At 66.7% G+C, this 15800-nt stretch overlaps 1 protein-coding gene across 4 annotated transcripts; it reads right to left on the bottom strand.

Annotated features, from left to right (window-relative positions):
- Positions 1 to 1923: 1923 nt before the first annotated feature.
- On the bottom strand, positions 1924 to 15710 carry SLC4A1 (solute carrier family 4 member 1 (Diego blood group)). 4 transcript variants are annotated; one of them, XM_072919157.1, is made up of 22 exons: positions 15507 to 15644; positions 13278 to 13369; positions 13072 to 13168; positions 11990 to 12059; positions 11775 to 11872; positions 10589 to 10662; positions 10234 to 10411; positions 10019 to 10154; positions 9710 to 9851; positions 9273 to 9342; positions 8137 to 8321; positions 7648 to 7858; positions 7359 to 7565; positions 7011 to 7159; positions 6010 to 6204; positions 5340 to 5507; positions 5135 to 5224; positions 4860 to 5026; positions 4496 to 4749; positions 4242 to 4411; positions 3858 to 4031; positions 1924 to 3414 (listed from the first exon to the last, which is right to left on the bottom strand). In XM_072919157.1, the coding sequence occupies exons 2-22, from the start codon at positions 13293 to 13295 to the stop codon at positions 3334 to 3336; spliced, it is 2934 nt and encodes a 977-aa protein (XP_072775258.1). In that variant the 5' UTR covers positions 13296 to 13369; positions 15507 to 15644; the 3' UTR covers positions 1924 to 3333. The 4 variants fall into 4 exon arrangements, with proteins under 4 accessions (XP_072775258.1, XP_030112065.4, XP_072775259.1 ...); XM_030256205.4 differs by lacking the exon at positions 13278 to 13369 and having other exon boundaries at positions 15507 to 15710; XM_072919158.1 differs by lacking the exons at positions 11775 to 11872; positions 11990 to 12059.
- Positions 15711 to 15800: the final 90 nt, after the last annotated feature.

Raw genomic sequence — 15800 nt, 5'->3', positions numbered from 1 at the left:
CGCAGCCCCGCCGGGCACCGGCGCAGCCCCGCCGGGCGGGCGGGCCGCGGTCTCACCCAGCTCTGCGCGCTGTGCGCACCTCCCGGGCTGAGCGGTGGGAATGGCCGAGAGCCGGGGCGGTTTCACGCCTGTTTACATGGAAAAGGAAACAAGAAATAGAATAATCCCTCCATCTGGGGAACAATCTCCCCTCCCCCGGCTGCCTTGGGGTGCGGGGGTAGTGCCCGGCTCTGCAAGTGGCTTCTTTGGGCTTTATCCCGACGGGAAGGAGCAGGCGGAGGGAGGGACAGCGGCTCCTCCGCCACGTCCTGCCCGAGCTGTGCCAAGCCCGGCCAGGCGGCACTGGCGCCGGCTGGTTAATCCCTCCTGTGAGAGCTTAAAAATAAAAATATATGTATTTATTCTGTGTGGAAAAGGGCCTGGGCTGGATCCATGAATTTCAGGAATTGTCACTATTTTGCATAAGGGAAAAATGATAAAATTTAAAAAAACAAACAAAGAAACAAACAAAACCAAACACATAAAATATTTAGAGCCAATCAGGCCCAACATGTGAAAATGTACATTTTTAATTTTTCAGTTTTGTTTTTTTTTTTTAATCAATGGAGTTGTCAATGTGCTCCAGTCCAGTTCTCCCAGCGTGGTCTTGGGGCTTTTGTTGCCAGTAAGAGACCTGGGAATGAGCCACAGACCCTGCAGCAGATGGGCTGGGAATGGGCACCCCCCAAATGCCCATCCGAACCATCCCCCTCTCTCCTTGGCCTTCCCAGGCTTTGCTTCTGACCACAGGAATTTTTAATAATTTTTAATATGCTGTTCCTTGTGTCAATTAATATTTTTGGAGAATAAAGCCGCAGGTTTGGAGGGTTTTGTTTACTTTTCTGCTATTTCAGTGCACGGGCCGTGACACGGTGTCCCATGTCCCCTGCCCGGGGATGGCATGGGGCACTCCGCGATGCTGCGGGCACTGGGGTTCTCCCCTTCCAGGGGTGATGCTGCATCACGATCCCCTTCTGGAGCTCCACGCTCCTCCCCGTCATTAGCAACCAATTAATTAGCATTTATTTCCCCCTTGTTTCTCCTGACCTTCCCTAATTCCCTCCCCATTTCCCAGGGCTGAGGCAAGTTCAAAGAAGAGCTTGACCTAAATTCCAGCCCCGGTGGCAGTGACCTCGCTGCCATCTCCCGGGGCACAGCGAGCTGTCCCCAGGGTGGGAGCGTGCGGGGTGGGTGCAGGCAGGTTTGGGGTTTGGAGGTTTGGGGTCTGGAGGCAGGGCTGGCAGCCTCCGGGTGGCACCGCTGGGGCTTGTCCCGGTGGGGTGGCACAGGGACAGGCGCTGCCGGCTCCGTGCGCTTCCCTCTGCGGGGACCGGGGGCTGGCAGCCCCGCTGGCCTTGGCACAGCCTGGTGCCCGCGCTGGGGCTCAGCCCAGCCCCCCAGAGAGGCTTTGGGGTCCCGGCTGGCAGCGATCCTGGGTGCTGCTCCCAATTCCTGCGCCGTGGAAAGGCTGCGGGCGAACGGGCACGGCCCTTGCCCCGGCCCCGGTGCCGGTGCCGCCCGTTCCTGAGTGGGGTGATGGATAACGGGGCACCGCTGTGCCAGGGGCTGCCCTGTGTCCTGTGCCAGACATTCCCGGCCCCTGGAACGGGCACGGCGGGGCGGCAGCCGGGCTGGGGGATGAGCTGCCCGGGATGGCTGTGGGGAGCAGCCGGGGGGCCACAAAGAGCCACAGGGATGGTCTGGGGAGCGCTCCGGGGTGCTGGGGTGTGGCCAGGATTTGGGGTTCTGGAATTCAGTGATATCCCAGGATCCTGCTGCAGGGGATGGACACCCTCAGGGGATGCTGCTGCTGCTCTCTTCTGGGGGGAATCAAGGCACCAGCCCAGACAATTCCCAGCTGGAAAGAAAACCCCATCTCCTTCCTGATTTTATTAATTTGTTTATTAAAGCCTGATACAGAGGTGTGGGGAAGGGAAGGAGAAACCCCCAAAGATAAAAACATTTTTATTTCAGACATGTAATTAATAAAACTAAACCAACCCAAACACGAGGCAGCGCAGCCCCAGGTGTGGCTGCCCCTTCCCACCCCCCCCCACCCTCCCCCACGCTGATTTTGGGGTCCCCTGCTCTGATTTATGCAAAAAGGAGCAAATTTGGAGCCTGATCTGGCGCTCCACACCCTGGTCACATCCAACCCTTGGGGCTGCCCAGGGCAGGATCAGCCCTGGCAGGGTCGGGGGATGCTCAGCTGGACTGGGAGCAATCCCAAGGGAAATGGGGCAGGAATGGTGAGCAAGCAAGGGGAAAATCAAGGAAAAACTACACGGATTTACCTGAAACACTATAAAAATAAAGAGGACTAATTAACTAATTAACACTAACTTATCAGCTAAATGACGCTGCCAGACTGGTCCATAGAGTTTAGGCCCTGACCAGGATTACTTAAAATCATCTTTTCTAGAAAATTCTAGATTTTGCTATAATTCTCTATTATATACACACACGCACATGGCCCACTGCAGCGGGGGCACAACCAGCCTGAAAAATAAATTACAAACCCCCCCAGTAGCATCAAATATACAGATCACTCCTTGCAACTACTTTTTTTTTTCTCTTTTTCTTAGTTTTTTTTTTCTATTTTTGAGGTGCCTTTTTTTAAGCTTTTTTTTTTTTTTTTTTTTTTTGCTTGGCTCTAAGTAAATTCTATCTGCAGAAGCACCAGCATAATTTTAAGTATTTTTCTGTGTGTTTTAAGCATGATTGTTTTCATTGTAAGAGTATAGACCCCCTTGCTGGACTATGTACATCCTGACTCCGGGACGTGCTCCCGTGGAGCAAGCGATGGAGAAAATGGGAAAAGGGCTCCACGGGGTGAAGGGTCTGTCCCAGCTTGTCCAAAGTTCATCTGGGGGGAGGGGCTGAGCTGGGGGGCTCCCTGGGGAGGGGGAGGACAGTGGGGAGGATTCCTGCTGAATCTCTGTCCCTGCCTTCCTCCTCCTCCCTCCAGGCTCCGGGGTCTTCCTCCGGCTCCTTCCCGGTGGTGGCCTTGGGGACGGTGACACGTGCCACCTTGCCACGGGTGGAGGGTGGCTGGTGGGGCCAGGCCAGCCCGGGCAGCCCCTTCCCCAGCAGGCAGCGAAGTGGGGGTGAGATCACATCATCCAAAATTAAAACAGACCAAAAAAAAAGGGAAAACCAAAAAAGGCGCCGTTCCCAAGGGTGGGCAGTGGGGACTGTGTCCCCAGTCCTCCTTGGTAGCCCGGTGGCCCCAGGGTGGCGGCAGTGGAGATGGAAGCGGGGCTGGGGGGGCACTGGGGGGCCGGGGGCCGGCCCTTAACTGGGCATCTGCACCTCGTTGTACACATCTGTCCCCTCGGCCTCCTCAAAGGTCACCACGGCGTCATCTGCGTCCAGCTGCAGAGAGGAGAGGCCGTGAGGGGCACAGGATGGGGACGGGGTGAGGACAGGGACACTGACAGGGGTGGGGGAATAGGGGCCGGGATGAGGCTGGGGAAAGGGATGGGGACGGGAATGGGGCAGGGACGGGGTGGGAATGGGGACACGGGTGGGAATGAGGGATGCAGATGGTGACAGAGGCGGGAATGGGGCAGGGACGGGGTGAGGATGGGGACACGGTGGGAATGAGGGATGCAGATGGGGACAGAGACGGGAATGGGGCAGGGACGGGGTGGGGATGGGGACACGGGTAGGAATGAGGGATGCAGATGGGGACAGAGATGGGGACGGGGAGGAGAGCCGGGGCGGGATGAGGCAGGGACAGAAATGGAGATGAGGACGGGAGCAGGAGCAGGGAGAGCTGGGGCTGGGACAGGGCTGGGAGTGCCGGGGCTACGTACACATTTGAGTTCGATGTCCCGGAAGATCCTGGGGAGCAGGAAGCGCCGCAGGGGCACGGTGAGGATGAGGACAAAGGGCAGCGCCAGCGAGGCCGGCGTGGACTTCACCACCCACAGCACCACGAGGAAGATGATCTGGGTGAAGGTGAAGAGGTGCATCCTCCAAGTCTTCACCTGTGGGACGAGGAGCCGAGGGTTGAGGGCAGGCCCGCATCCCACACCCTTCCTGGGGCGGTGGCTGCTGCGGGGTCAGCGCAGCGTCCCGAGGAGCCCAGCAAGGGTCAGCGCTGCAGGGGGAGGCTCTCTGGGGAGCCCCGAGCAGCTGCAGGGCTGTCACAGCCCAGGACACCCCCAAACCCACAGCCACCCCTGGGGGTCACTCACCCGGGTGACGTAGGGCTCGTCAGGGTGGTACTTGGGGGGCTTCAGCAGGAGCAGGATGCGGTCGAAGAGCTGGATGCCAAAGAGGGAGGTGACCCCCATGTAGAGGAAGATGCCGAAGAGCACGGCCAGCGGGATGTACTTCAGGATGGGCTCCATCAGGATGGAGACGCCTGTGGGGGAGAAGGAGAGGTTGGGAAGAGTCCTTGGGGACCCCCGAGCCTCCCTGCCCCTCTGGGGACCCCTCCCCAGCTCACCAATGAGCACAGCCACCAAGAGGCCACTGATGCGCTGCTCCTTGACCTCCAGGATCTGGGATTTCTCGCCCGGAGCAGAGGCCTTGCTCATGATGGTGAGGGCGTTGGCGTGGGTGATGGTGCGGACGGTGGTGGCACTGAGCCAGGGCATCCCAAAAAGGGCTGCCAGCCCCCCCATGGCCACGATCAGCAGCAAGTCCAGGTGGAAGCCGGTGCCCTTCACCAGTTTCCTCTCGGGCTTGCTGACGATGAGGCTGTGGGGACACGGGGAGCGGTTGGTGACGCAGTGCCCGGGGGAGCTCCCCTCCATCCCCAGCCCACCAGGCACCCCACAGCCCTCCCCCGCCCGTATCTCCATCCTCACGTGGTGATCTGCGTCTCGAGGAAGATGAGGATGAAGACCAGAAGGGCGGGAATCACGGAGGCAAACATCATCCAGATGGGGAACGGGGTGTTGTCCCCCATGGGGTGGATGAACCAGCCCCTGGCAGTCGCGTTGGTGACCTGCAGCCCTTTGGGGACGCTGAGTTTCTGGAGGGGAGCAGAGATGGGGCAGTGAGGGGTGGGACACAGGGACGAGCACCCGCTCCCACATCCCTATGCAGGGACACACGTCCCCCCAGCCCTGCCCCCCCAGACCTGGGTGTAGGTGTCGTTGATGAAGAAGTCGGCCAGTGCCATGATGAAGATGGAAATGGGCACCCCGAAGTCCCCGATCAAGCGCCGGACCTGTGGGGACAGCGTGAGGCTCCTGCGTGGCCCCCCAGGCCGGGGGTCCCGGCACCCCCTCCTCAGCAGAGTGTGCCCCAAGCCCTGTCCTGCCCCGGGGGCAGGGGAGCCTCACCTTGCCGGGCAGGAAGGAGCTGTTCTTGAACACACGCAGGAAGAAGGCCATGAAGAAGGTGCCGGCCATGAGGACCAGGGACAGGAGCGCTGTGTTGGGCTCCGGCACCCCGGGCTGGAATTCAGCCTGCACGTTGTACTCCCGCTGCAGCGGGTGATGCTTGAAAATCTGCGCAGGGGAGAGGAGAGAGTGAGGCAGAGTGGGCATGGGGATCCCTGCACCCCCTGCACCCCCTGCACCCCCTGCACCCCCTGCACCCCCTGCACCCCCTGCCCCCCCCGCCGTGGTGGGAGCCCTGTGGCACCTTCCCGGTGGGCTCAGGATGGGAACCAGAGGCTGGGTGAGGCCGAGGGGCAGCACAGGTTGAGCAGGGGGTGGTTTTGGGGTTGATTTTTTGTGTGGTTTTGGAAGTGGGGACAGAGCATGGGCTGGGTGGTACAGAGGGGATGGACAAGTGTGCCCCAAAATGCTCTGCTGAGAGAAGCGTGGATCGCAGAACCACAGAACAGTCAGCACTGGGAGGGGCCTCACGAACTGGGAAACACCTGGAAAAGGGGAGGAAGCACCAGGAGACTCCATCCCTCACCTGCCTCCCACTGTTCTATTAAAACCTGGGTGACAACCACAACCTGCAGCCCCCACCCCACCGTGGGACCCCCGTGTCCCTCACCGTGACCAGCTTGGAGAAGGTCTCAAAGATGAAGATGAGGGAGATGAGGAAGGAGAAGATCTCCTGGGTGTAGCGGGACAGGTAGCGCACCAGGAAGCTGCCCTCGCAGGCCACCACCACCAGCACCAGCAGGATCAGCCAGAAGCCGATCCAGACCCGTCCCACGATGTATTCCAAGCCATTGCTGCTGCAGAACTGGGGAGCCAGAGGGCACGGCCCGTCAGTCCCCTGGAGCCCCTGGCATGGGCACAGCTGGAGCCACGGTGGCTCTGCCCTCCTGGGATGGGGGTAGGGGTCCCTCGGTGTGGCAGGACCCCCGTGGGATCACCCACCCAGCAGCAGCTGCCCAGCATCGCCCGTGGGGTGTCACCCACGTGGGATCAGCTGTTTGCCATCACCCACGTGGTGCCACGCACCTCACATCACCCCAGGGCCACCACCTGGGTGGCTCTACCTGCGTGGTCTCACCCCTGGGTCATCACGGGTGGCACCACCCCCGTACACCCTCCATGTGCCAGGCTCCCTGTGCCATCCCCCCGTGCCATCCCCCACAGAGCTGCACCCTGTCCCTGTCCCTGTCCCTGCCCTGTCCCTGTCCCTGTCCCTGTCCCTGTCCCTGTCCCTGTCCCTGCCCTGTCCCTGTCCCTGTCCCTGTCCTGTCCTGTCCCTGTCCCTGTCCCCGTCCCTGTCCCTGTCCCTGTCCCTGTCCCTGTCCCTGTCCCCATCCCTGTCCCTGTCCCTGTCCCTGTCCCTGTCCCTGTCCCTGTCCTGTCCTGTCCCTGTCCCTGTCCCTGTCCTGTCCCTGTCCCTGTCCCTGTCCCTGTCTCTGTCCCTGCCCTGTCCCTGTCCCCTGTCCCTGTCCCTGTCCCTGTCCCTGTCCCTGTCCCTGTCCTGTCCCTGTCCCTGTCCCTGTCCCTGTCCCTGTCCCAGGCCTGCTGGAGACACCCAGCCTCACTGGGGGACAGCTGCTGGCAGCACCCAGGGGCGCAGGGGGCACCCACCGAGTAAAAGGCTTCCTCAAAGACCAGGAGGGGTCCCGAGAAGCCGACGACGAGGAGGGGCTGGGCGCTGAGGAGGCTGAAGAGCACGCACTGCACGCAGGTGGAGATGAGCAGCTCCGACACCCCCATCATCCCCTTGGTCTTCTCACCTGACGGGAGCGGAGCCGGTGGGTGCCGGGCTGGGGGGCCGTGCCCCCACCCCACGCCTCTCCACACCGGGATGAGGGGGAAGAACCCCCCTGGAGCATCCCCAGGGATGGAGGAGAAGGCAGAGACGCCCCCAGCCCCACGGCCAGCTGCGGGGACATCCCCGTCCCCGGGAGCGTCCCCAGCCTGTCCCCCCTTTACCCAGCAAGCCGCCGAAGGTGATGGCGGGGGACAGCGCCGCGAAGTAGATGAAGATGACGGCGGCCAGGCACTGGGGGTTGAGGGCGTCCTTGATGTCGCTGAGGTATTTGGGGTACCGGCGGCGGATGTCCCGCACCAGCCCCCCAAAAGGCCGCCCCGTCCTGCGCAGGGGGTCGTCGTCCTCCGCAGCCGCTGCCTCGTCCGGCCCTGGGGACACATCAGGTGGCCGTGAGGGCACCCCGTGTCCAAGGGGGGATCCCCCAGCCGCGGGGACAGGGGGTGGCCGTACCCAGATCTTTCAGGAAGTCCCCGATCTGCAGCCTCTCCAGGGGCTGGTAGCGCCGGCGGAGCAGCTCCCGCTGCAGCGGGACCAGGCCGCGGAGCAGCTGCTCGCTGGGGGCCTCGCTGGGCGGCAGGACGATGCTGGCCTCCAGGAAATCCTCCAGGCCCCGCAGCAGCTCCTGCCGCGCCTCGGCCAGGTACGCGTCCCGGCGGAACACCTGCGGGGCGGCGCGGGGACTGAGCCAGAGCCAGCACCCTGGGGCACCCACCGGGCACCGAGCGGGGACACGGGGTCAGGGGGGACGTGGGGACACGGCCCTGGGGACAAGGGGACGCAGGGAGGTGAGACAGAGCCTTGGGGATGGGGGCGTGAGACCGCAGAGACGCGGGGACCTGGGGATCGGAGGGGACGTGGGGATCGGAGGGGACGTGGCACGGGGGGACAAGCCGCACCCCGGGGAGCTCGGGGGTGGTGGCACCGGCGGGGGACCCGTACCCCCTCGGACATCACGGTGGCGATGGCGCGGCCGAGCTCGTGGTAGCTGATCTGGGGCGAGTCGGGCCCCAGCACCACGACGAGGAAGCGGACGGGGACGGACACGTCGAGGACACCGTCCAGTGTCACCGCGTCCTTCAGGCGCACAAAGGCCAGCATTGGCTGCTCCAGGAAGGCTGCACAGCCTGGGGGGAGGATGGGACGGGACAGGGATCATGGGGCACCATGCACAGGGGCACTGGGGACATGGGGACATGGGAGCACGGAGACACAGCACCAGCCAAACGCGGGGACATCGGGAATGGAGAGGAGGTGACGCAGAGGCATGGGGACAGCAATGGGAGAGGGACACAAAGGTCACTGAGACAAAGGGCAAGCGGGCACGCAAGTACAGGGACATGGGGCATGGGCACGGGGACACAGGGACACACAGATGGGCGGGCATGGCACTACAGGGACAGAGACAGATGGATACAGGGACATTGGGAAACGGGGGACATAGAGGCATGAGGACATGGGGACAAGGGACACGGGGAGAGGGGCCCAGAGAGCAGCACTGAGCAGCAGCAGGCGGCGGCGAGAGCTGAGGACGGGGAGAGGCAAAAAAGGCACAAGAAAAGCAGCGCGTGAGCGAGCGCAGCGAGGGCAAAGCTCCCCCTGCACCCCCGAGCCTGCATCTGCCCCCTGAGCCCAGCACCCAGCACCCAGCACCCAGCACCCAGCACCCAGCACCCAGCACCCAACACCCAGCCCAGCACCCAGCACCCAGCACCCAGCACCCAGCACCTAGCACCCAGCCCAGCACCCAGCACCCAGCACCCAGCACCCAGCACCCAGCACCTAGCACCCAGCCCAGCACCCAGCACCCAGCACCCAGCACCCCCAGCCCAGCACCCAGCCCAGCACCCAGCCCAGCACCCAGCACCCAGCACCCAGCACCCCCAGCCCAGAGCCCCCAGCCCAGCACCCAGCCCAGCACCCAGCCCAGCACCCAGCACCCAGCTCAGCACCCCCAGCCCAGCACCCAGCACCCAGCTCAGCACCCCCAGCCCAGCACCCAGCACCAGCCCAGCACCCAGCACCCAGCACCCAGCACCCAGCACCCAGCCCAGCACCCCCAGCCCCTGACCACTCACCCACAAGGACCAGGGTGGCCTCGGCACCCTCTGGGATTGACTCCAGGAGTTGGGGTCTGGGGACCCCGCTCTGTTGCAGGCAGATGGAGGGCAGGGATCAGCCAGCCAGCCTTGGTGGCTGTCCCCCTTGGTCCCCTGTGTCCCCTCACTCTGCCCCTGTGTGTCACCCACTGCCCCCTGCATGTTCCCCTGCATCTCCCTCTCCATGCCCAGCACATCCCCCTTTGTCCCTTGTCCCTCCTTCTGTTCCCTGAGTGTCCCTCTCCATCTCCTGCATGTCCCCCACTACTCCTGGGTCCCCCCTCTGTCCCCGAAGTGTCCCCCGCTGTTCCCTGTGTGTCCCCCTCTGCAGGTGTGTGTGTGTGTGTGTGCACCTGCGTGTGCCAAGGTGTGTGCCCAACGTCCCCAGTGCCCCCCGTGCCCCCCGTCCCCCTCACCTGCTCCTTCCCTGCCATCCTGCTCATCTCCAGGGGCCGCTGCTCCCGCAGCAGTGGCCGCTCCACGTCGGCCCGGGTGGTGCCCGAGCGCTGCACCAGCGCCGGCGGCATCGTCCACACCGACTCGTCCTCGGTGGGGTGGCTGAGAGCACCGGGGGTGGTGTCAGACCCCCGGGGCCGCCAATTCACATGGGAGCCCCCAAAGTGAGCTGAGGGCAAAGCCTTCCCACCCCCAGCCAGGCTCTGGCTGCGCACCCTGGGGAGGGTCCCCAGCCCTGGGGTCCCCCCGGGCCACCCCCCCGGCCGTACCTGTGGCGCAGGAGCAGCGTCCTCATGACATCGTCCCGGTCCTGCGGCTTCATCTGCCCCTCGTAGATCAGCTGGTCCAGGAGGATGTGCACGATGGCCGGCAGTGAGTTGGCCTCCACGTTGAGCAGGACGACACCTGCGGGGACAGCGCTGTCACCATCCAGCCAGCGCAGGGTCCTCGCCACCCTCCTGGCGGTCCCCGGAGCTGTCCCCACCTTTGTTCAAAGCCCGGCGGATCTCCAGGAGGCTGTGGTAGGTCAGGAAGGAGAGATGGGGCTGGCTCCAGTCCCCCGACTCCTGGAAGTCCTCCTCCAGCTTGAGCCAGTGGCCGGCCTCCATCCAGCACAGGTCCTTGGCATTGTCCAGGACCAGCTCGTGCAGCTCCACGTAGCCCTGCAGCCAGAGACGAGGGGGTCAGCGTCCCTGGCCACACTGGGGACCCCCAGCACACTCAGCACCCCCCCAGTGCCCTGATATCCCCAGGGCTGAGCTGTGAGCTGCCCCAGGGTCGCCACAGTCCACCCACGCCCAGAATGGGGAGGCAGTGGGGATCCCTGGGGCAGCACCCACCTCATGGGTGTCCGGCTGGGACAGGAGCCTCCTGCTGCCCGCTGCCTCCAGGTCCACATCGGTCACTGACACAGCTGCAAGAGGAGCCACCAGCGTGTTAGCGAACCCCTGCCCCGGCCCGGACCCCCCTGGGGCCTGCTTGTGGTGCCTCCTGCCATCACACCCATCCCAGCCCCTTTGGGGACACCTGGACGTGTCCCCTTCTCCACCATCCCCACCCCAGCCCTGCTGGGCACTCGCTGGACGTGCCCCCCGTGTTGCCCCACCCCAGACCCAGCTGGAGTTTGCTGGACGTGCCACTCCACCTTCTCTCGCCCTGCCGGTGCCCACCTCGGTCCGGTCACATCCCCACAGCCCGGCCCCAGGGCAGGGTGACAGTCCGGGGACATCACCGGAGCCGGGGTAAGGACGGGGCTCGTGGCCACCGCCCTGCCACCGGCACAGCCCCAGGACCGAGCAGCGCCACTGGAACGGGGACACGGGGACAGCACATCCCCGGCCAGCCGGACCCCCGAGGTGTCCCTGTCCCCTCCCTGCCTACCTGCGGCCCCCCCTGCGCTCCCCATGTCCCCGCCGCTCCGTCCCTATAAGGTGGGGACGGATCCCCGCGGCCGCCCCGTAAATCCCGCCGCCCTTCCTTTGCTGACAGTAAACACCAGCGCGGCTCCCGCCCGCCGCTGTCACCGCGGCGCGGGACGGGCTCACCGCGTCCCCTCCGGCCCCGCGGGGACACCGCGGTCCCCCGGCCGTGCCCAGCCGGGTCACCCGGCGGGGCGATGCTGCGGGAGCCGCATCCCGCTCCGCCGGGGGAAGGATGCTGCGCCCGTGGCAGCGGGGATGGGGCGCGTCCCTGTCACCGTGTCCCCGGGGTGCTGGCCCTGGCACCTGGGCACGAGCGCGTCCTGTCCCTGCCCGCCGCCACCGCCAGCGAGCCGCCCGGCGCCAGCAGCGCTCAGCCCCGAGTGGTTCTTGTCCTCACCCCAAACAAAGGCTTTATTTATCCTCAATCAGTGGGCGATTACGGGCAAGTGGCAGCGGTCACCCCGCGGCGTGCCCTGACGCCCGGGTGACCGTCCCCCCGCGGCGGTGGGACACGGGGGTGGCAGAGCCGGGACAGGCAGCGCGACTGAGGTGGGGGGGACACCGGGGCTGGGCTTTGTCCCCCGGAGCCCCCGCGGTCACTCACGCTGCCCTTCGCCACGGCTGGGGTGTCCCGGGGGGGCCCCGGCCGAGCGCCTCTTCCCGTCCAGGTCATAAAATCCCCGGCGGCCGGGCAGATACTGGCTGCAAAACACACACCGCGGGCACGGGGGCTCAGCGCCGGGCACCGCGGGTGCCGCCAGCCTCCCCCGGGGGTGCCAGCCGGGCGGGCAGAGCCCCCGCCCCGCTCTGGGGACTCACCGCAGGGGATTCAGATCCTCGGCCCTGGCCCTCCACGCCTGCAGGGGGGACCCGATGCCAGCGCCGGCCCCTGCGCGGAACAGGCGGCAGCGTCACCCCATCTGTGCCACCCCAGCAGGGACCCGAGTGCCTCCTCAGGGCGGCAGCTCCCAAAGGAGCGTGCCCGGGGCAGGGGGATGCTGCCTGGCACGCAGACCCCAGCTCCCCTCACCTCCCTCCCGGGGGCTCGGGTGTCCCCGAGCTCAGCCCCGCTCCAGGTACCGCAGCTGGGGGTGGCACCTCAGAGCTCCGGGGTTCGGACCAGGGGTCGCTGCCCTTGGGTGACGCAGCCCTGAGGGTGGGCATCCCTGCCTGGCCCGCGCTGCGAGTGAGCCCCGCTGCCAGTGCCACGCTGGCACCCAGGAAACGCGCCCATGGAAGGCGTCTGTGCTCATGCAACTCATCTGTGCAACCCATGCAATGTGCCTGCACCATGCTGGCACCCATGCAACGAGGTGCCAAAGTGCCATACGTGCCCACGAGAAGCTGGCATCCATGAAACGCCTGCGCCCATGCACTGCTGGTGCCCGTGCAACGCCCCTGAGCCATGCTGGTGTCCCTGCATAGCTGTGCCCACAAAACTCTGCTGCCCACGCAACGCGTGACCTCGAGCCACTGGTGGCCCTGCGATGCTGGCACCCAGCTGGTGCCAGTGCCCCTGTGGTGCCATCAGCCCTGCAAAGCTGTCACCTGTGTAATGCCATTGTCACACATGCAACACTGCCATCTCTGCGACACCGGTGCCCAGGTGACACGCCAGTACCCGGGTCTGCCACACCTTGCGGTGCTGGCACCCCTGTGACACTGGTGCCCGTGCAATGCCAGTCCTGTGCAGCACTGGTGCCCATGAAATGCCAGCCCTGTGCAGCACTGGTGCCCATGCAATGCCAGCCCTGTGACACTGGTGCCCATGCAATGCCAGCCCTGTGACACTGATGCCCATGCAATGCCAGCCCTGTGACACTGGTGCCCATGCAATGCCAGCCCTGTGCAGCACTGGTGCCCTTGCTGCCAGTGTCCCCAGCACCCCAGGAGCCACTCACTGCTCATCTCGCCCAGGGACAGGTGGGAGCTCTTCAGGCCGGGGTCCTCGTAGCCTTCGGGGTCCAGGGTCCTCCTCATCCCCTCCTCGTAGGCCTCCTGTGGGACAGAGGGAGGGGGGTCAGCAGGGTCCGGCACCCCCAAGGCCTCGCCGGGGCCGTGCCGGGGCGCAGCGGCCGAGCCGGGGCGGGGGGCCGGGTGTCCCTACCTGGCCGGGCCCCTCCATGGCTCCGGGCTCGGCCCCCGCTGCCGCCTCGGCGCGTCCCGGAGCTCAGCCCGGTGCCACCATAACCCGGCGCTCTGCGGGGCGGGCACGGGGAAACGAGAGAGAACAAGTTAGCGGAGGGCAGGGCATCGCTCGGTGCCCCCGGGACCGGCGCTTGTCCCGAGGGCTGGGGCTGGACGCCGTGGCCGTTCCCGCAGCCCCTGCCCGCCTAACCCGCTCCCCACGGGCTGGGAGGTCCCGGGACTGGGGGTCCCCAGGGAAGCCATGCCCTGCCCTGTCGCCAAACGGGATGGGAACGGACGTCAGGACGCGGCAGAGCCCCGGCAGCTTCCAAGAGGGACGTGGCATCCTGCCCTGAGCCAGCCGTGCCCACGCACACTGTGCCCTGTGACCCCTGTGACCCCCGTGTCCCCCGTGTCCCCCGTGTCCCCGGTCCCCGCTGCGTGTCCCGGCCCCCCCCGCCCCGCAGCTGCCCCGGGGCAGCGCCGCGGGACACCCGCCAGGGGGCGCCCTGCGCCGCCCTCCGCCCCCCGGGGCAGTCCCGGAGGGACCCGGGGGTCCGGGACCCCCAAACCTCCGCCCCGCGACCCCCGCCTGCCCCGGCCCTGCGCCTCTGAGCAGCGCTGCCGCGGCCCGGGACCCCCAAAGCCGCTGCCCCAGCCCCCCCTGGGGACCCCCACAGCCCGGGGGGCCGAGGGGCTCCGGCTGGCCCCGCCACCCCCGCCCAGCGACCCCACAGCGGGGCTCAGGGGCAAGGTCAGGGCACGGGCGGCTTTGGGGGGAGCCAGCCCCCCCCGATCTCACCAGGGTGATGCAGGAGCTCGCTCCCGGCCGGGGGTGGCGGAAGCCGGGCTGGGGTCCCGGACACCCCGCGGGGGCCACGGGATCCCCGCTGGGGCCACACGGGATCCCCGGCGGGGCGCGGGAGCCGCGGCGGGGCCGCGGGATGGACGGCGAGCCTCTGACTCGGCCGTCTCCTTCCTGCCCCGCCTGGCCCCGGGACCGGCGGCCCCCGGCCCCCCAGCCCGGCCTGTCCCGGGCCCCCCCGGCCCCCCCAGCCCGCCGGCGGCTCTTGCATCAGCCCGGTGCGCCGGGCTGTGCCCCACTGATAACGCCCGGCACCGGGCGTCGGCCCCTGCCCCGCTCCACCCGCTGCCCCCCGCTCTGCCCCACAGCGCCCCGGGCCGGGTGCGGGGCCGGGGACCCGCGGGGCGCTGCGGCACCGGGCAGCGGGGTCACCGGGACCCGCCGAACGCATCCCTGCGCCAGCCGCGCCCAGCCCCGGGCACGGCAGGATGGAGCTCGGCCGCCCCGAGAACCCCCGGGACCCCCGTCCCACATCGTGTGCGTGGGATGGAGCCCACAGCCCCACAGCGCTCACCCGGCGCGGGGCCCGTGGAGTCCGCACATCCCCCGGCACGGGGCACGGCGGGGTCCCCCCTCGGGCACGGCTGGGGTCCCCCCTCGGGCACGGCTGGGGTCCCCCCTCGGGCACGGCTGGGGTCCCCCTCGGTGGGCACAGCCCCGTGGGGTCCGTACATCCCGTGCCACGCTCAGCACTGGGCTCGCACCCCCTGCACCAAACACCCCGCACGGCTCAGCACGGAGCCCGCACAGCCCACGGCATCCCCGCACGGTCAGCGGGACACTCCCCGCAGCCACCACGGCTCTGTGGAGCCCTCAGGGCTCTGCGGAGCCCTCACACCCCACACCCCCCATGGGGCATGGCCGGCTCCCTCCTGCCTCTTCCCTCAGCTCCATCTGGAGCAGCACACCCCAACCCACGCGCGCAGCGTGGGGCTGCTCCTTCCCTCCGTGGGTACAGCCCCGCGGCTCCCTATGGAGTCCGTACAGCCCAGGCCATGGGTACAGCCCAGCTGGGACCTTCCATCTAGCATGGCTCAGCACGGCTCAGCATGGCTGGGACCTTCCATCCAGCACGGCTCAGCACGGCTCAGCACAGCTCAGCACGGCTGGGACCTTCCATCCAACACGGCTCAGCACAGCTCAGCACGGCTCAGCACGGCTCAGCATGGCTCAGCACGGCTCAGCACGGCTCAGCACGGAGCCCACACAGCCCAGGCCACCCGCAGGCACAGCTGGGACCCCTCTGGTGGCTCCCTGTGGTCCCACATCCCCATCCCACGGCCCCGCTGACAGCCCCGGGTGCCCCCCCAGCCCCGGGGCACCCCGAGGTGACCCCGCACCTACCCTGGGTGCCTCCGACGCCCCTGCGGCGCTCTCTGTGCGGCTGCCCGGGGTGTGCGGCTCCAGCGCCTGAGTCACGCTCACCTCCCTAATCTTGCCCCCCTCGGGCTCACCCGGCCCCCCCGGGCCCCCCGAAAAAACAAGGTTATCGGGGTGCAACATCTGCCAAAGCTGCGCCTGGCTGAGCCCCGCCTGCGCCCCGCTGTCCTCGCGTCCCTCACCCAGCCCGGCACCCCGGGGTGCTCCGCTGCCCCCCCGTGTCCCCCCAGTCTTGTTTACCTCCGGGTTTCCCTGCAG

This window comes from Taeniopygia guttata, chromosome 27, assembly GCF_048771995.1.
Source record: "Taeniopygia guttata chromosome 27, bTaeGut7.mat, whole genome shotgun sequence".
NCBI lineage: Eukaryota > Metazoa > Chordata > Aves > Passeriformes > Estrildidae > Taeniopygia > Taeniopygia guttata.
Note: the sequence above shows the minus strand (reverse complement) of the source record. Positions and strands in the feature narration are given on the sequence as shown.